Source organism: Desmodus rotundus, chromosome 7 (genome assembly GCF_022682495.2).
Source record: "Desmodus rotundus isolate HL8 chromosome 7, HLdesRot8A.1, whole genome shotgun sequence".
NCBI lineage: Eukaryota > Metazoa > Chordata > Mammalia > Chiroptera > Phyllostomidae > Desmodus > Desmodus rotundus.
Window position 1 is genome coordinate 76,171,755 of NC_071393.1, and position 16,371 is coordinate 76,188,125.

Consider the following 16,371-nt stretch of genomic DNA (forward strand, 5'->3'; position numbering starts at 1 on the left):
TGTGAAATATGCCATTGGTATTTTAATAGGAATTGCACTGAATCTATAGATTGCTTTGGCTAGTATGCACATTTTAATGATGTTAATTCTTCCAGTCCATGAACACAGTATATGCTTCTGTTTATTTTGTATTTCCTCAATTTCTTTGTTCAGTGTTTTAAAGTTTTCCAAGTACAGGTCTTTTACCTCCTTGGTTAAATTTATTCCTAGGTACTTTATTGTTCTTGTTGCTATAGTAAATGGGATTTTTTTCTTAGTTTCTCTTTCTCATAATCATTGTTGGTGTACAAGAATGCCATCCATTTCTGAATATTGACTTTGTATCCTGTTTCTTTGCCAAATTCACTTATTAGGTAGAGTAGTTTTGTGTGTGTGTGTGTGTGTGTGTGTGTGTGTGTGGAGACTATAGGATTTTCTAGGTACACTATTATGTCATCTGCAAATATTGACAGTTTTACTTCCTCCTTTCCAATTTGGATGCCTTTTATTACTTCTTCTTGTCTAATTGTTGTGGCTGCAACTTCCATTACTATGTTGAATAGAAGTGGTGAAAGCACCCTCAACTTGTTCCTAATCTTAGTGGGAAATCTTTTTAGTTTTTGCCCATTGAGTATGTTGGCTGTAGGTTCCTTGCGTATAACCTTTATTATGTTGAGGTATGCTATTCCCACTTTACTGAGTGTTTTTATAATAAATGGGTGCTGGATTTTGTCAAATGCTTTTTCCACATCTATTGATAATGATCATGATTTTTGTCTTTCATTTTGTTTACATTGTGTTATGTTTATCAATTTGAGAATATTGTACCATCCTTGCATTCCTGGGATGAATTCCACTTGGTCATGGGTGTATGATCTTTTTAATGTATTGCTGGATCTGGATTGCCAATGTTTTGTTGAGGATGTTAGCGTCTATGTTCATCAGAGATATTGGCCTGTAGTTTTCTTTCTTTGTTGTGTCTTTACCTGGTTTTGGAATTATAATAATGCTAGCCTCATAAAAAGAATTTGGGAGTTTTCCCTCTTCTTGAATTTTTTGGTATAATTTGAGAAGGATAGGGGTTAATTCTCCTTTGAATGTTTGGGAAAATTCACCTGTGAAGCCATCTGGTCCAGGGCTTTTGTGTGCTAGGAGTTTTTTTATTACTGTTTCAATTTTGCTAGTTATCAGCTGTTCAGGCTTTCTGCTTCTCTTTGATTCAATTTTGGGAGATTGTTATGTTTCCAGAAATTTGTCCATTTTGTCTAGGTTTTCCAGTTTCCTGCCATATAGTTGTTCATAGTTATTTCTTACAGTCCTTTGTATTTCTGTGATACTGGTTTGTTGTTACTTCTCTTTCATTTCTGATCTTATTTATTTGGTCCCTCTCCTCTTTTTTTTCTTGATGAGTCTGGTTAAAGGTTTGTCAATTTTGTCTATCTTTTCAAAGAACCAGCTCCTTGATTCATCAATTCTTTAGATTGTTTTTTATTAGTCTCTGTGTCATTTAATTCTGCTCTGATCTTGGTTATTTTCTTCCTTCTACTCACTCTGGGCTTTGTTTGTTGTTGTTCCTCTAGTTCTTGTAGATGTATGGTTAGGTTGTTTATTTGATATTTTTTCTATCTTCTTTAGGTAGGCCTATATTGCTCTGAACTTCCCTCTCAGGATTGACTTCACTGTGTCCCATAGGTTTTGGATTGTTGTTTGTTCAGTTTCATTGGTTTCCAGATACTTTTTTTTATTTCTTTCTTGATCTCATTGTTAACCCATTCATTATTTAATAACATGTTATTCAACCTCCATGTATTTGAATGTTTTTGAGTTTTTTACTTGAGGTTAGTTTCTAGCTTCAAGCCATTGTGATCTGAGAAGATGCTTGATATGATTTCAATTTTCTTGAATTTGTTAAGGCTTATTTTCTGTCCTACAATGTGGTCTATCTTTAAAATGATCCACAGGTGTTTTAAAAGGATGTGTACTTTGTTTCTTTGGGGTGAAATGTTCTGTAAATATTAATTAAGTCTATTTGATCTAGAATGTTGTTAAATGTCACAAAATCCTTGTTGATTCTTTGGATGATCTATCCATTGTTGACAATGGGGTGTTAAAATCCCCTACAATGACTGTATTGCTGTTGAGCTCTTTCTTAAAGTCCTCCAAGATTTTCCTTATGTGTTTAGGTGTTTCTATGTTGGGTGCTTGTATGTTTACAAGGTTATATCCTCTTGTTGGACCACTCCCTTAAGTACTGTGTAGTGACCTTCTTGGTCTCTTGTTATGGCCTTGGTTTTGAAGTCTATTTTTTCTGATATAAGTATTGCTACCCCACCTTTTTTTTCCTGTCCATTTTCTTGGAATATTATTTTTCCATCCCTTCACTTTCAGCCTGTGTAGATCTTTTGTTCTGAGGTGGATCTCTTGTAGATAGCATATATGCAGATTATGTTTTCTTATCCACTCAGCTACCCTATGCCTTTTGATTGGAGCATTTAATCCATTTACATTTAAGGTTATTATTGATAGGTACTTGTTCATTGCCATTCCCCCCCCCCTTTTCCCTCTCTTTCTCTTTCTTCTTCTTAAAGCTGTCCCTTTAGCATCTCTTGCAGTGCTGGCTTGGTGGAAGTGTACCCTTTTAGCCTTCTTTTGTCTGGAATTCTGTTTATTTCACCTCCCATTTTAAATGAGAACATTGCTGGATAGAGTAGTTTTGGTGGCAGGTCTGTGCTTTTCATTATCTGGAATATTTTGTGCCAGTACTTTCAGGCTTGTAGTGTTTCTGTTGAGAAATCAGCTGATGGACTTATCAGAGCTCCCTTTTATGTTACTAGCTGTTTCTCCCTTGCTGCCTTTAAGATTCTCTATGTGTCTTTAAATTTGCCATTTTAATTATAATATGTCTTAGAGTGGGCCTCTTTGGGCCCATCTTGATTGGGATCCTTTGTTCTTCCTGAACTTCTGTGACTTTTTCCCTCATCAAGTTGAGGAAGTCTTCTGTCATTATTTTTTCAAATAGATTTTCTGTCCCTTGCTCCTTTTATTCTTCCTCTGGTATTCCTATGATGCAAATGTTGTTATGTTTCATGTTGTCCTGAAGCTGTCTTAAACTGTCCTTGTTCTTTTTGAGTCTTTTTTTGTTTTGTTGCTCTGACTAGGTGTTTTTTTTTTTCTACCTTGTCTTCCAGCTCGCTAGTTCGGTCCTCTGCTTCATCTAGCCTGATTTTAATTCCTTCTAGTGTATTCTTCATTTCCTCCTGGTTCTTATGCATAGATTCTATGTCCTTTTCATGCTGTTGTTGTTTCCACTAAGTTCCTTGTAGCTCTCATAAATTTCCTTGTAGTTCTCACTGAGTTCCTGGAGTATCTTTATAACCACTATTTTGAACTCTATGATAAATTGCTTGTCTCAATTTCACTTAGCCTTTTTTCTGGGGATTCCTCCTTTCCTTTCAATTGGGGGATGTTTCTATTTTTTTCTTTTAAGATTTTATTTATTTAATTTTAGAGAGAGGGTAAGGAAGGGAGAAAGAGGGAGAGAAACATTGATGTGTGGTTACCTCTCGTATGCCCCCCACTGGGAACCTGGCCTGCAACCAAGGCACGTGCTCTAGACTGGGAATCAAATGGGCAACCCCTTGGTTCACAGGCCAGCACTCAGCCCCCTGAGCCATACCAGCCAGGGCTCGATTTGGGGTTATTTCTTTGTCTCCCCATTTTAGGTGACTCTTTTTGTTTGTTTTGCTTCTCAGATTGCTCTGCTTTCACTGCCTTGTCTTTGTGGGGTGAAGTTCTGTGGTAGGAGTTCTGTGGGACTCAGTGGTACAGTCTTTTTGATCACCTGATCTGGATGCTCTAGGGCTGCTCTTTATTCAGTTTATAGGGGTTCTGTTGATATACTTGGGCTTTGATTATTGATGGCTCATTCCTTGGTGGGTTCTCCCATCTGGCTGACTGAGAGTCACAACTCCCACCATGCCTTGTATGCTGTGGTACAGGTGCTGGCAGAACAAAGCAAAACTACCCCAAAACCAAACCTATGCCACTAAAAATACCCTGTACCACATCAGAAATATCAACAGCAAATGAGCAGGTTAATAGAGGTGGAAAGAAATTAAGAGTAGTATAAGATAGGAAAAAGGAATATGAAATAACTAAAGGAGATAAAAATGATTTTGAGAGGAAAGAGAGGAGAAATAATAAGAGTAGGGAATAGAAACAAGGTGAAGAGAGGGAGAAAATAAAATTTAAAACATAAGTAAAAAAGGGAAGGGCAATGGCAAAATGGAGTACAAAAAGGGAAGATATAATATGAGGCTTGAAATAAAATTTAAAAAAATTGTGAACTAATAGGAACAAAATTGAAGAGAAATCACAACAGGGTCTATAACATTGACAGCTGAGCAAAGATTAATAAAGGTGGAAAGAGAATAAGAATATTATAAGAGATAAAAAAGAATATGAGATGTCTACAGTCAAGAAAAATGATTTTGAGAGGCTAGAGGGAGGAAAAATAATAAGAGTAAGGAATAGAATCCAGGCTAAGTAAGGGAAAAAAAAAATTCCAGCCTTAAATAAGCAAGGGCAGGAGGAAGGCAAAATGGAGTAAGACAGGGAGAGAGTAATCTGTGAGATCTGAAATAAAAAATAGTGAACAAATAAGAATAAAATTGAAGAAAAACAGCAATAACCACAATATCCACACCAAACAAGCAACAGTTAATAAAGGTGGAAAGAAAATAAGAATATTATAAGAAATGGGAAAAGAATGTGAGCTGACTAAAGGAAAAAAAATGATTTTGAGAGCATAAGCGGGAAGAGAAATAGTAAAAGTAAGGAATAGGCACAAGGCATAGGAAGGAAGGAAAAAAGTTTAAGACTTTTTTTTATAAGAAAGGGCAGGAAGAATACAAAATGGAGTAAGACAAGGGAGGGGTACAATGTGAGGTTTAAAGTAAAAATAAAATAAAAAATATAAAATATAAATAATAAAATATAGTGAATTAGTTGGAATACAACTGAAGAAAAAGAAGAAATGTTAAAAAGTCTGTGTAAGAAAAAAATGATGCAAAATCTGAAGAAGAATGAGGTGCAATTTGTTTCAGCAGAGTTTGGTGTTTGCCTTCTGTCTTTTCCTCCTGGGTCTGTCTTTGGCTTTTTGTCAGCTAAAGGTCCAGGGGAACCTTTAAAGGTTGTCCAACTTCTGACAGCACTGCATGTATCACCTTCACCTGCCTCTAGAGGGGGCTTCTATTGCATTGGGGGTGGGAGACCCTTGGGTTTGCCATGGGAGGTGCTGTTCAGTTTTCTGGGAAAATTGTGGGTGTTTGCCCCTGCCCATCTTGGTCTGTCCCAGCTTATTTCCAATAATGTATAGTTTCTGATGAACTGGCTCTCCGTTTCAAGGGAGAGGCCAATCTGTGTAAGAGGGTAGGCTCTTTCCTGCTTGGTGCTGATGGCAGCTCTGTGTGGAAGCTGAGACTGGACTGGGCCCTGATTCCCCCATTGCTGCACTGATTTCTGATCTCCCTGCATTGTGGGCCTCAGTGGAATAGGGCCCTAGGAACCAGTGTATTTTGTCTCCCTGAGAGCAGTATAAAATGGGACCTTGTGACGTTTCTCTTCCTGTCTTTCTCCTGAGGATGTGTACCCTGCAGCAAAGGGTTCTTGAGCCTGTCCTGCCTGTTCTGCAGAGCTTTCCCATTGGATGTGGTGCTTGCAGTCCTGCAGGAGGTGGGGGCTGGGTACATCCTTCCCTTCCCAGAGGTTTGAACTCTGCAGGGGAAGAGGGTTATGCCTGGCTATAAATAATGTCAGGCAGTCAACTCTTGCCCATCTAATCCCCAGCCTTGAGAATAGACACAGTCCCTAATTCTCCATTTTGCATAGACCCCGGCTTGCTAGCCACACTGGGCTGGGACCCAGAATTCCCTTTGCTGCCCAACTTTCTGATCTCTGCCCAGCTGTATTCAGTGGGAGCAAACTGTGCCTCAATCTTGTTCCTTTGCTGGCAGGGCAGCTGCGCTGGGGTCCCTGCCCAGCATGCTTCAGCTCCTCTTCTAAAAAGTCTCTCTGTGGCAGTCCTGCTGCAGTAGTGAGTTCCTGTCCAGTTTTCCATGCACAACACCTCTCCCACAAGCCAGAAGTCCCTCACAGTCATGGCTGGCCACAGTCTGTCTCCACCCAACTCAGGGGCAGCCCCTGATCCTTTTGGGAGATAGAATCCCTCTCTCTCTCTCTGGCACTCTCCCTGTTGGCATTTGGTGCTGCAGCTATGGATGTGCTGCTCCCTATATGTGTGTAGCCTGGATCTCCCAACTTTGTGTATCCTCCTAAGTCATTCCCTGCCTGGGTCTGTGGGTTCCCTGTCCTGGGAGGGGAGGGAGCCACAAAGCTGGGATTTCTGACTAGTCTCTCCACGGCTGCAGGTGCCATACATGAGGCATTTCCCCTTCGACTTATACAATCTCCTTACCACCCATTGTGAAGCATCTTCTGTACTCCTTGGCTTCCACACTTCATATCAGCTAAGATTCCGTTGAATGATCAGTTAGTTTTTTCAGAAGATCAGCCAAGAATCCAAGTTGAGGACAAGAGCAAGTGTACTCAGCTTCCACCTACTTGGCCTCCATCTTCTCCTCTCATCAAAACAGCTTTTGAACTCATCAATTTTGATGCCTTTTAGTGCTTCTGCTGTTTTTTGTTTTACCTGTTCCACATCAGCAAAACATTTCCTTTTGAGGACTTTTTCCATCTGGGGAAACAAAAAAAAATTGCTTGGGACAAGAACAGGTGAACAAGGAGGGCAGGGCACAGGGGTCATGCCTTTTTTGGTCTAAAACTGCTGGACACTCAGCGTGGTGTGGGCAGGTGCGCTCGTAAATCACCCCTCATGAAATGGGCAAATACATTGAAAGAGTCTTCCAAAACAACTCACTGAAGCCGAATGCAGCCTCTCACAATGCCAGCTGGTACACTGATACAGATGGGCTTCTAAACACTCACCTAGTGGGGAAAGCCTGTATCGCAAGGGGCCCCGCCCTCCAGAAGATAATTCCATTTTGGGGGGATATATACAGGGTCTGGCACAAATAATGCCCCTTTTTTATCACAAAATCTTTTATTACAAAATCATAAGCATGTAATTCTGTAACATAACAATATGACATTCAAGCACACCATATGACATTTCAGGTGAAATGTTCAAATTAAAACTAAGTTATTATACCCATATTATTGTTCTACCAACCACGCTCAAGCAGGCCTTACTTCTGCAGGGCCCTGTATATCAGAACTTATTTATTCATTCATCCATTTCATGGATACTTTGGTTGTTTCCATGTCGTGGCCATTGTGAATAATGCTACTATAAACATGGGGGTGCAGATATCTTTTTGAGTTAGTGTTTTCATTTCCTTTGGATATATTCCTATGTCCAGCTTTTTAAAATGGTCTGTGGTGGAAGGGTTGGTTTATATGATCTAATTTGCTATTACCAAAAGTAGAAGGTCTCCATCCTCGGTCACATTTTTAAAACTTTTTAATATAGAGAATTTTGAACGTACACAAAAACAGACTACTGTAATGAACCCCTGAGTATCTGCTACCCAGTTACAGTAACCATTAACCCTCGGCCAGTTCTACTCCACATACATTCCTGTCCACTCTCCCCATCCTGTATTATTTTGAAGCAAATTTCAGATGTCACATTAATTCATTTGTAAATATTTTAGTATGTAGCCCTAAAAGATAAGGAATGTTTTTTGAATAAAACCCACAAAACTAGTATCACATCTAAATAATAACAATAATTCTTTAACACAAAAAATCTTTAGTCAATGTTCAAATTACTTTCCTACCTTTTAGTGCAATTGTATCCAGCAATGAGCTTGTATAGATACTTACAGAACGTGTAATATAGAGATTCTCTAGCATATTTATGAAGACACTTTCTGATTTGGCCAGTGAGCAGTCATAACATTTACTTTCAAGTCCTCAGGCAAGTCTCCACCTATCTAAATCTTCCCCATTCTGCAGTGGCCAAATTCAAGTCTCCCCTCCCCCAGAAAGCCTCCCCTGACCACCTCTCTGATTCACTACCCAGCTCCTGTGACACATGGCCAGATTGTTGCGTACGGTGTCACTTCTCGTGCTTGTTACCTGTGGGGAATACAGGGTCATGTGCATTGTATTTTTGTATGACAAACTGAGTCTGTCATGTTGTGGGGAGATAGTACCTGTATACTTCAAGAATTTAGTGAGGGCCAAATGAAGTAATATATGAGAACTTTTTTATAAACTACATAGCAAAATTGTAAGGGATTGTGTTGTTGTTTGCTTGTTATCGGCATAACTGCTATATGAATTAGTCTTAGACTATAGTCTCTGAGGGCAGAGACCCGTGTTCCCAGAGCCTATCACAGTACCCAACAGCAGGCTTCCAATAAATATTTGTGGATTTAATTTATTATCTGAATGATTTAGCAAGTTCCCTCATGTCTATTAAATAATATAAAATAGAAATGATACAGTTAAAGACCTACAGGAAAAGGTTAAACTTTACCAAAAAATTTTATTTGATTTTTTTCTCCTTCACAAATCTGATAGGTTTATCTCAACATGTAGTTACCAACTATAAGCAAGTAATTCAACTCTTGGAAGAGGGAATAGCGAACAGGTAACAGATCTGTTTGTCCCTGTCATTCTTTGCAGCCTCACTTTCCAGTCCTGTGTTCTCCTCCCTCTTAGGCATGTGTGCTGGTACCTATCTCTGCAGCTCCCCACGTTCATAGTCAGGAGGCCTTTCTCAGAACAGTGATGTACCCGCAGTAAGGCGCACTGACTTAAGACTTAGGAATCTTCTCACAATGAAATGGTCTTAAACTGAAGAATTATTGACTTAGATTTAGATAGAGGGAAGGCTCTCCTAACTTCACATTGGAATGAATTTGTAAGAGAGACTGTGAATTCCATCTGGCTTGAGCTTGACCTTGACATAATTCCAGATCTCATTTCAAGGGTCTTTCTGGCACTTTAAGATTAATATTCTATGTTTAATCATGTTTCTCTGTCTTCGAGGCTTCTTCTCCAACAAGTTCTTTACCTTCCTTTGTCTTATTTTATGGATCTGTTTTTCCAGGTTGAGTGTTCTTTAGTATTCCCTTTTTCAAATGGGATATTTGTTTCTGTTGCTTAAAAGAAAGTTCTAATGTAGTTTAGTGTGAAGATACATTCCCTTTTATTCTCAGATATCAGGAACTAGAGCACTGCTACTGCCCCCATTGGACTGCTCTCCTAAGTATACTGGACTAAATATGGATGCTTCATGATTCTCATCTGTGATCCTCAGCACTAACATTCTTGTGTTAGATCCTCAGAAATTCGCGATGCATAAATAATGCTCATTCTAATTTTCTCGCCTTGTATACACAGAATCACGGCAGCCACCCACATTCATGAGGCCAGCAGCAGATCCCATGCCATTTTCACTATCCATTACACTCAGGTGGGTTACTTCTTGTATTTGGTTAGATTGCTTCCTTTCATCCATTTACAGGTCTATTAAGCTATGCACCTAGGAAGGGTAGAGGCATTTAATGAGACTAATCAAAATATCTTCTACTTACATTTTACTTTTAACATTTCAAAGCACTTTTATATCTATGTGATCAGTATGGCCATTTAAAACAAAAAGCAAGATTGAAGTAAAACAAGCATTAAAATGAAAGAGTAAAAGATTCACTTCTATTATGATAGAGTAAAAAGTCAACAAATCCTGTCCCCAAAAAGCAGCTGTAAAGCTGGACAAAACTGTGCAAAGCAACCATATAATAAACTAAGAAGCCTATATTCAAGAAAACTACAGAATTGCAAGTAAGAACAACTCAAATGTATCGTATATTGTCTTGGGCTGCTCCCATCCCTCCTCATCCCCCAATCTCTGTCAATGAGGCAGTTTGATCAGGGGAGGGAAGGTTGTGCAAACCAGCAGTTTTGTTGCTGCCACTCCCAGAGGTGTTGATTTGGAGCACCATCAGTTAAAGTGGCCATCGCAGTGGTAAGTGAACGAGGAGGGCCAGTGGCCCCGTTGGCCTGTGATTGGGGGTCTATTTCAGGCAAGAAATGAACTGGCAGATTATCTGGGGATTTAACAGGAGTTCTGAGAGATGACACAGCTATAGGGGCTTTTGATAAGATCCTCTCATATCCTGAGGAACCAAAGCTGTGCACACACAGCAGAGACTAAGTGGGCTCAAGCCAGCCATGCAGCCCTGACCTGGCAGAATCTGCATGTATGTACAGAGGAGACACAAGAGGGCCCTGTGACTAGTGGAAGACAGGATAAACTTAAAAACTGCTAGAACTTTTCATTTATTCCCCAGCTCACACATAGATCCATCAAAAGAGAAGAAGTCTTGTTGGCTCAAGGAATTTGATTACAACTTCTGACCAATCTTTGGCTGGACACTAAGCTATGCAGACACAGGTTGGCCCCTAAGAAGCCAAGCTTACAATTGAAAATGACTATGGGGAAAAAAAACCTACAGAAACTGCTTTGGCTGCATATTGTGGGGAAAACAGATTTTAAAGATTTAGTTCAGGCAAGTTACCAAACAAAACAACCAACACTACCACCCTCAATAAGAAAAAATCAGAATCCAGAGTTGTTACAATATAGTATCTAAAATATCTAGTATTCAACTAAAAATTATTAGACATGGAAAAATAAACAAGAAAGTGTGACCCATGCTTCAGTAAAAAACCAGTCAATAAAAACAGACTCTTAAGTGCTCCAGATGTTGGATTTAGTATTCAACGACTCCAAAGCAGCTAATATAAATATGTTTAAAGAACTAAAAGAAACCATTTTAAAGAATTAAAGGAAAGCCCTGACTGGTGTGGTTCAGTAGATTGGGCATTGTCCTGCAAAGTGAAATGTTGCTGGTTCAACTCCCATTGGGGCACATGCCTGGGTTGGGATTCTTTCCCTGTAGGGGTGCACGCAAGCAGCAACCAATCAGTGTTTCTCTCTCACATCAGTGTTTCTCTCTTTATCTTTCTCCCTCCCCAACCTGTCTCTAAAATAAATAAAATCTTAACAAAAAGAATAAAAGGAAAGCATGATGACAATTACTTTAGGGAATTTCGCTAAAATGATACAAATTATTTTCTTAAATGGAGATTATAGAATAAAAATGTACAGTAATTGAAATGAAAAATTAATGGTAGAACTCAATAGCAGATTTGAGATGACAGAAGAATTTGAAGAAAACAAGTAAAATATGAAGAAAAATGAACAGAGACACTCAGACCTATGGAACAAAATCAAGTCTGCCAACATAAGTGTAATGGGAATTCCAGAAAGAGAGAACAGAGAATAGTCATTAAGAGTCACTTTGAAATATAATGACTGAAAAAATCCCCAAATTTGTTCAGAATCATTAATCTACAGATCTAAGATGCTTAAGAACTGCAAGTAAAATAAATACAAAGAAAGAGTCATGTCCAGACTCGTCACAGTCAAACTGTTGATGAGAGAGGGAAACTCTTGAAAGCAGCTAGAGAAAAATGACTCAGTCCATACAGGAGAACAATTATGTGATTAATGGCTGACTTGTCATCAGAAACATTGGACCCCAGGAAACAGAGTGATGAAAAAAAGACCTGTCAACCAAGATTTATGTGTGCAGCAAAACTAGCTTTCAAAAGTGAAGATGAAATAAGAACATTCCTATAGTGAATAAAGAAAAAAAAGACAGAATTATTGCGTGCAGCCCTACCTTACAAGAACACTAAATGAAATATTTCAGACTAAAATAAAGTGATGTAGTCTTTCTCATTACCTTTAATGTCATTAAAATAATAAAATTATATAAAACAATAATATAATGCTAAATTACTGTACATCATATGTATACACATACACATTGTCATACTTGTGACTAATAGCATAAAGGAATGAACATAAAAAGAAAATATATTGGAATAAAGTTTCTATATTCTAGTTAGAATTAAGTTAGTATTATTTTGAAGTCAATTGTGGTAAGTTAAGATGCATATGCTGATAGGTAGAGAAGGAAAGAAGCTTAAGTAGCACTAAGAAAGTAGTTCAAAATTGTAATTTAAAAATCAGCAGGAATTAAAATACTATACTAAAAACACTTATTTAACACCCAGAAGGCAGAGGAGGAACACAAGTACAAAACATGAGTCATATAGAAAACAAAGAGAAAAACAAGAGATATGACTCTGACCACATCAATAATTACACTTATTGATGTAATAAGTGTAATTATCAGACTAAAAGACCCAAGTATATGCTGTCTACAAAAAACACTCCTTAGATTCAAAGATACAAATAGGTTGAAAGTAAAAGGATGGAAAAAGATACACCATATAGATAGTAGTCATAAGAGAGGAATAGTACTCTATTGGTATCAAACAAAAAAATAGATTTTAAGACAAATATGAAAGAGATATTTCATAATTATAAAGGGTTTATACATCAAGAAGATACAGCAATTTTAAATGTATGTGCTCTAAACACTAGTCCCAAAATGCACAAAGGAAAAATTTACAGAATTGAAAAGAGAAATAAACAGGCAATTCAATAACAATAGTTGGAGATTTCAATGATCCACTTTCAAAAAATTAGTATAACTAGATAAAAATCAATAAGGATATATATTTCAGCAACACTATCAACCAATGTGACCTTACATTTAAAGACTACTCCACTTAACATCTATAGAACACTTATTCTCAAGTGCATATAGAACATTCTCTAGGATAAACCATATACAGCATAAGCTAAGTAATCAAGATAGTCTGGTATTAACAATAAGATAGATAAATAGATCAATGGAACAGACAGAATGGAGTCCAAAACAGACCCACACATGTACAAGCAACTGTCTTTTAACAAAGTGGCAAAGACAATTCAATAATGTCTAGCCTTTTCAACAAATAGTGGTAGGACAATTGAATATTCATATATTAAAAAAAAAACTAAAACAAGACAACTTTGACCCATACTTTGTACTTTATCTAAAAATTAACTCAAACTGCACCATAGACATAAATGTAACCTGAGACTATTAATCTTGTAGAAGATAACATGGGAGAACCTTTGTGATCTTAGATTAGGCAAAGTTTTTTTTTTTTTCTCTCTAGATATGACATTAACATTACAAATTGAACAAAAGAACAAATTGAAATTTGGAAGTCTTCAAAATTTAAAACTTCTATTCTTTGATATATATTATTAAAGAATAAGAAGAAAAGCCACCGATTGGGAAAATGTACTTGTAAAACATACATCTGGGGACTTCCGGCCAAGATGGAGGTGTAGGTAGACACACTGTGCCTCCTCGCACAACCAAAAGGACAACAATAATTTAAAAACAAAAAACAACCAGAACTGACAGAAAATTGAACTGTATGGAGGTCTGACAACCAAGGAGATAAAGAAGAAACATTCATCCAGACCAGTAGGAGGGGCGGAGACGGGCAGCTGGGCAGAGAGGACTCGCGGCAAGGCAGCGGCTGGTGGACCCCGCGAGGTGGTGGATTGTGGAACGGGGCAGGCTAGGCTGCAGCTGGCAGACCCCACAAGGTGGTGGCTGGCGGCCCCCATGGCCCCACATTTGCGCATAGATAAACCGGAAGGAATGGCGGGGGAGCTAAACAGACCTCGCAACCCATGGCTCCAGTGCCGGGGAAATAAAGCCTCAAACCTCTGATTGAAAACGCCCGTGGGGGTTGAGGTGGCAGCAGGAGAAACTCCCAGCCTCACAGGAGAGGTCGTTGGAGAGACCCACAGGGGCCTAGAGTGTGCACAAGCCCACCCACTCTGGAAGCAGCACCAGAAGGGCCCAGTTTGATTGTGGGTAGCAGAAGGAGTGACTGAAATCCAGCAGAGAGTGTAGCAAGCGCCATTGCTCCCCGTCGGCCCCTCCCCCACGTACAGCGTCACAGCGCAGCGACCAGCGTTACCCCACCCAGGTGAACACCTAAGGCCCCACCCCTTTATGTAACAGGCGTGCTGAGACAAAAAAAAAAAAAAAAAAGGCCCGAATGAAAGAACAGATCAAAGCTCCAGAAATAATTCAACTAAGCAGTGAACAGATAGCCAACCTATCAGATGCACAATTCAAAACACTGGTAATTAGGATGCTCACAGAATTGGTTGAATTTGGTCGCAAATTAGATGAAAAAATGAAGGCTATGCTAAGAGAAACAAAGGAAAATGTACAGGGAACCAATAGTGATGTGAAGGAAACTGGGACTCAAATCAATGGTGTGTGGAACAGAAGGAAGAAAGAAACATCCAACCAGAAAAGAATGAAGAAACAAGAATTCAAAAAAAATGAGGAGAGGCTTAGGAACCTTCAGGGCATCTTTAAACATTCCAACATCCGAATTATAGGGGTGCCAGAAGGAGAAGAGGAAGAGCAAAAACTGAAAACTTATTTGAACAAATAATGAAGGAGAACTTCCCTAATCTTGCAAAGGAAATAGATTTCCAGGAAATCCAGGAAGCTCAGAGAGTCCCAAAGAAGGTGGACCCAAGGAGGAACACACCAAGGCACATCATAATTACATTAGCCAAGATGAAAGAGAAGGAGAGAATCTTAGAAGCAGCAAGAGAAAAGGACACAGTTACCTACAAAGGGGTTCCCATAAGACTGTCAGCTGATTTCTCCAAAGAGACCTTACAGGCAAGAAGGGGCTGGCAGGAAGTATTCCAAGTCATGAAAGGCAAGGACTTAATCCAAGATTACTGTATCCAGCAAAGCTATCATTTAGATTGGTAGGGTAGATAAAGTGCTTCTCAGAGAAGGTCCAGTTCAAGGAGTTCATCATCACCAAGCCCTTATTATATGAAATATTAAAGGGATTTATCTAAGAAAAAGAAGATAAAAAGTATGAACAGTAAAAATGACAGCAAACACAGTTATTAACAACCACACCTAAAACCAAAACAAAAGAAAACTAAGCAAACAACTAGAACAGGAACAGAACCACAGAAATGGAGATCACATGAAGGGTTATCAATAGGGGATTGGGAGGGGGAGAGAGGGGGGAAAGGTACAGAGAATAAGTAGCATAAATGGTAGGTAGAAAATAGACAGGGGGAGGGTAAGAATAGTATAGGAAATGTAGAAGCCAAAGAACTTATATGTATGACCCATGGACATGAACTATAGTGGGGGGAATGTGGGAGGGAGGGGGTGTGCAGGATGGAGTGGAGTGAAGGGAGGGAAATGGGACAACTGTAATAGCATAATCAATAAATATATTTTTTTAAAAAACATACATCTGATAAAGGACTTGTATCCAGAATATATAAAGAACTCTCCAAACTCAATAAGAAACAACTAAAAACAATGGGCAAAAATTTTGAACCAATACTTTATTTAAGAAACTGTACAAATGGCAATTAAACACTGAAAAGATGCCTAACATCATTAATTATTAGGGGATGCAAGTTAAAACCAAATGAAATATCACTACTCACCTTTTAAAATGGCTAAAACTAAAGAGTGATTATTCTAAATATTGTCAAGATGTGTAGGAGCTGGAGTTCTCATACACTGCACTACTGGTAAGAAAGGAAAGTGCCACAACAACTTTTGAAAATGTTCTAGCAGTTTCTTAAAAAATTAAACATACACCATCTACCATTTGATCCAGCCACTCCTAGGTATTTTCCAAAGAAAAAAATATGTCCATACAAAGACTTATACACAAATATTCAAATTTGTACTTGTATAAAACATTTTGTAATAAATTATAAAACTTATTTGTAATTGTTCAAAAGTGAAAACAACCCAAATTCCCCTCAAGATGTGAATGGATAAACAAACCATGCAATGGAATACTACTTCATTCCAATAAATGAGTGAACTATTCATTCATTTCAATGAGCAATAAAAATGAATGAACTTTTGATACACACTTCAAAATGTAGGAATCTCAGGACAATTGTGCACAGTGAAAGAAGCCAGACATCATATGATTCTATTTGTATGGAATATCCTGAGAAGACAAATTTATAAAGACAGGAAGTTGAGGGGGGGTTGCCTAGGGTTGGGGATGGGGGTGGAGACTGCAAACAAACTTGAGGGAAACTGGAGAATATTTTAAAGCTGGACCTAGTGATGGGGTTCGGCTGGGGTGGGGTGGAGGGATGGGGAGAAAAGGCATACAACTGTAATTGAATAACAATAAAAATTAAAAAACAACAACAACAACAAAACCCACATTTAATTTAAGAAAAAATATAAAGGAAAAGTACTTTTGCTCTTGAGGGGCTGGACGCTCTCAGTAGAATAGAGAGAGGCGGAGCGCTTGCCCTAGCCCAGAGATTCTCACCCTGTGTTTCGCAGC

General features: G+C 38.5%; 1 protein-coding gene across 4 annotated transcripts in view; it reads left to right on the top strand.

The window, feature by feature from the left end:
* The window catches only part of STARD9 (StAR related lipid transfer domain containing 9), a 117,799-nt gene that overhangs the window by 55,238 nt on the left and 46,190 nt on the right, over positions 1-16,371 (top strand). For all 4 annotated transcript variants that reach the window (XM_024567903.3, XM_071221958.1, XM_071221959.1 and 1 more), the window contains exons 8-9: positions 8,587-8,656; positions 9,412-9,484. In XM_024567903.3, coding sequence (XP_024423671.2) covers positions 8,587-8,656; positions 9,412-9,484 — 143 coding nt within the window. The remainder of the gene's footprint in view (positions 1-8,586; positions 8,657-9,411; positions 9,485-16,371) is intronic.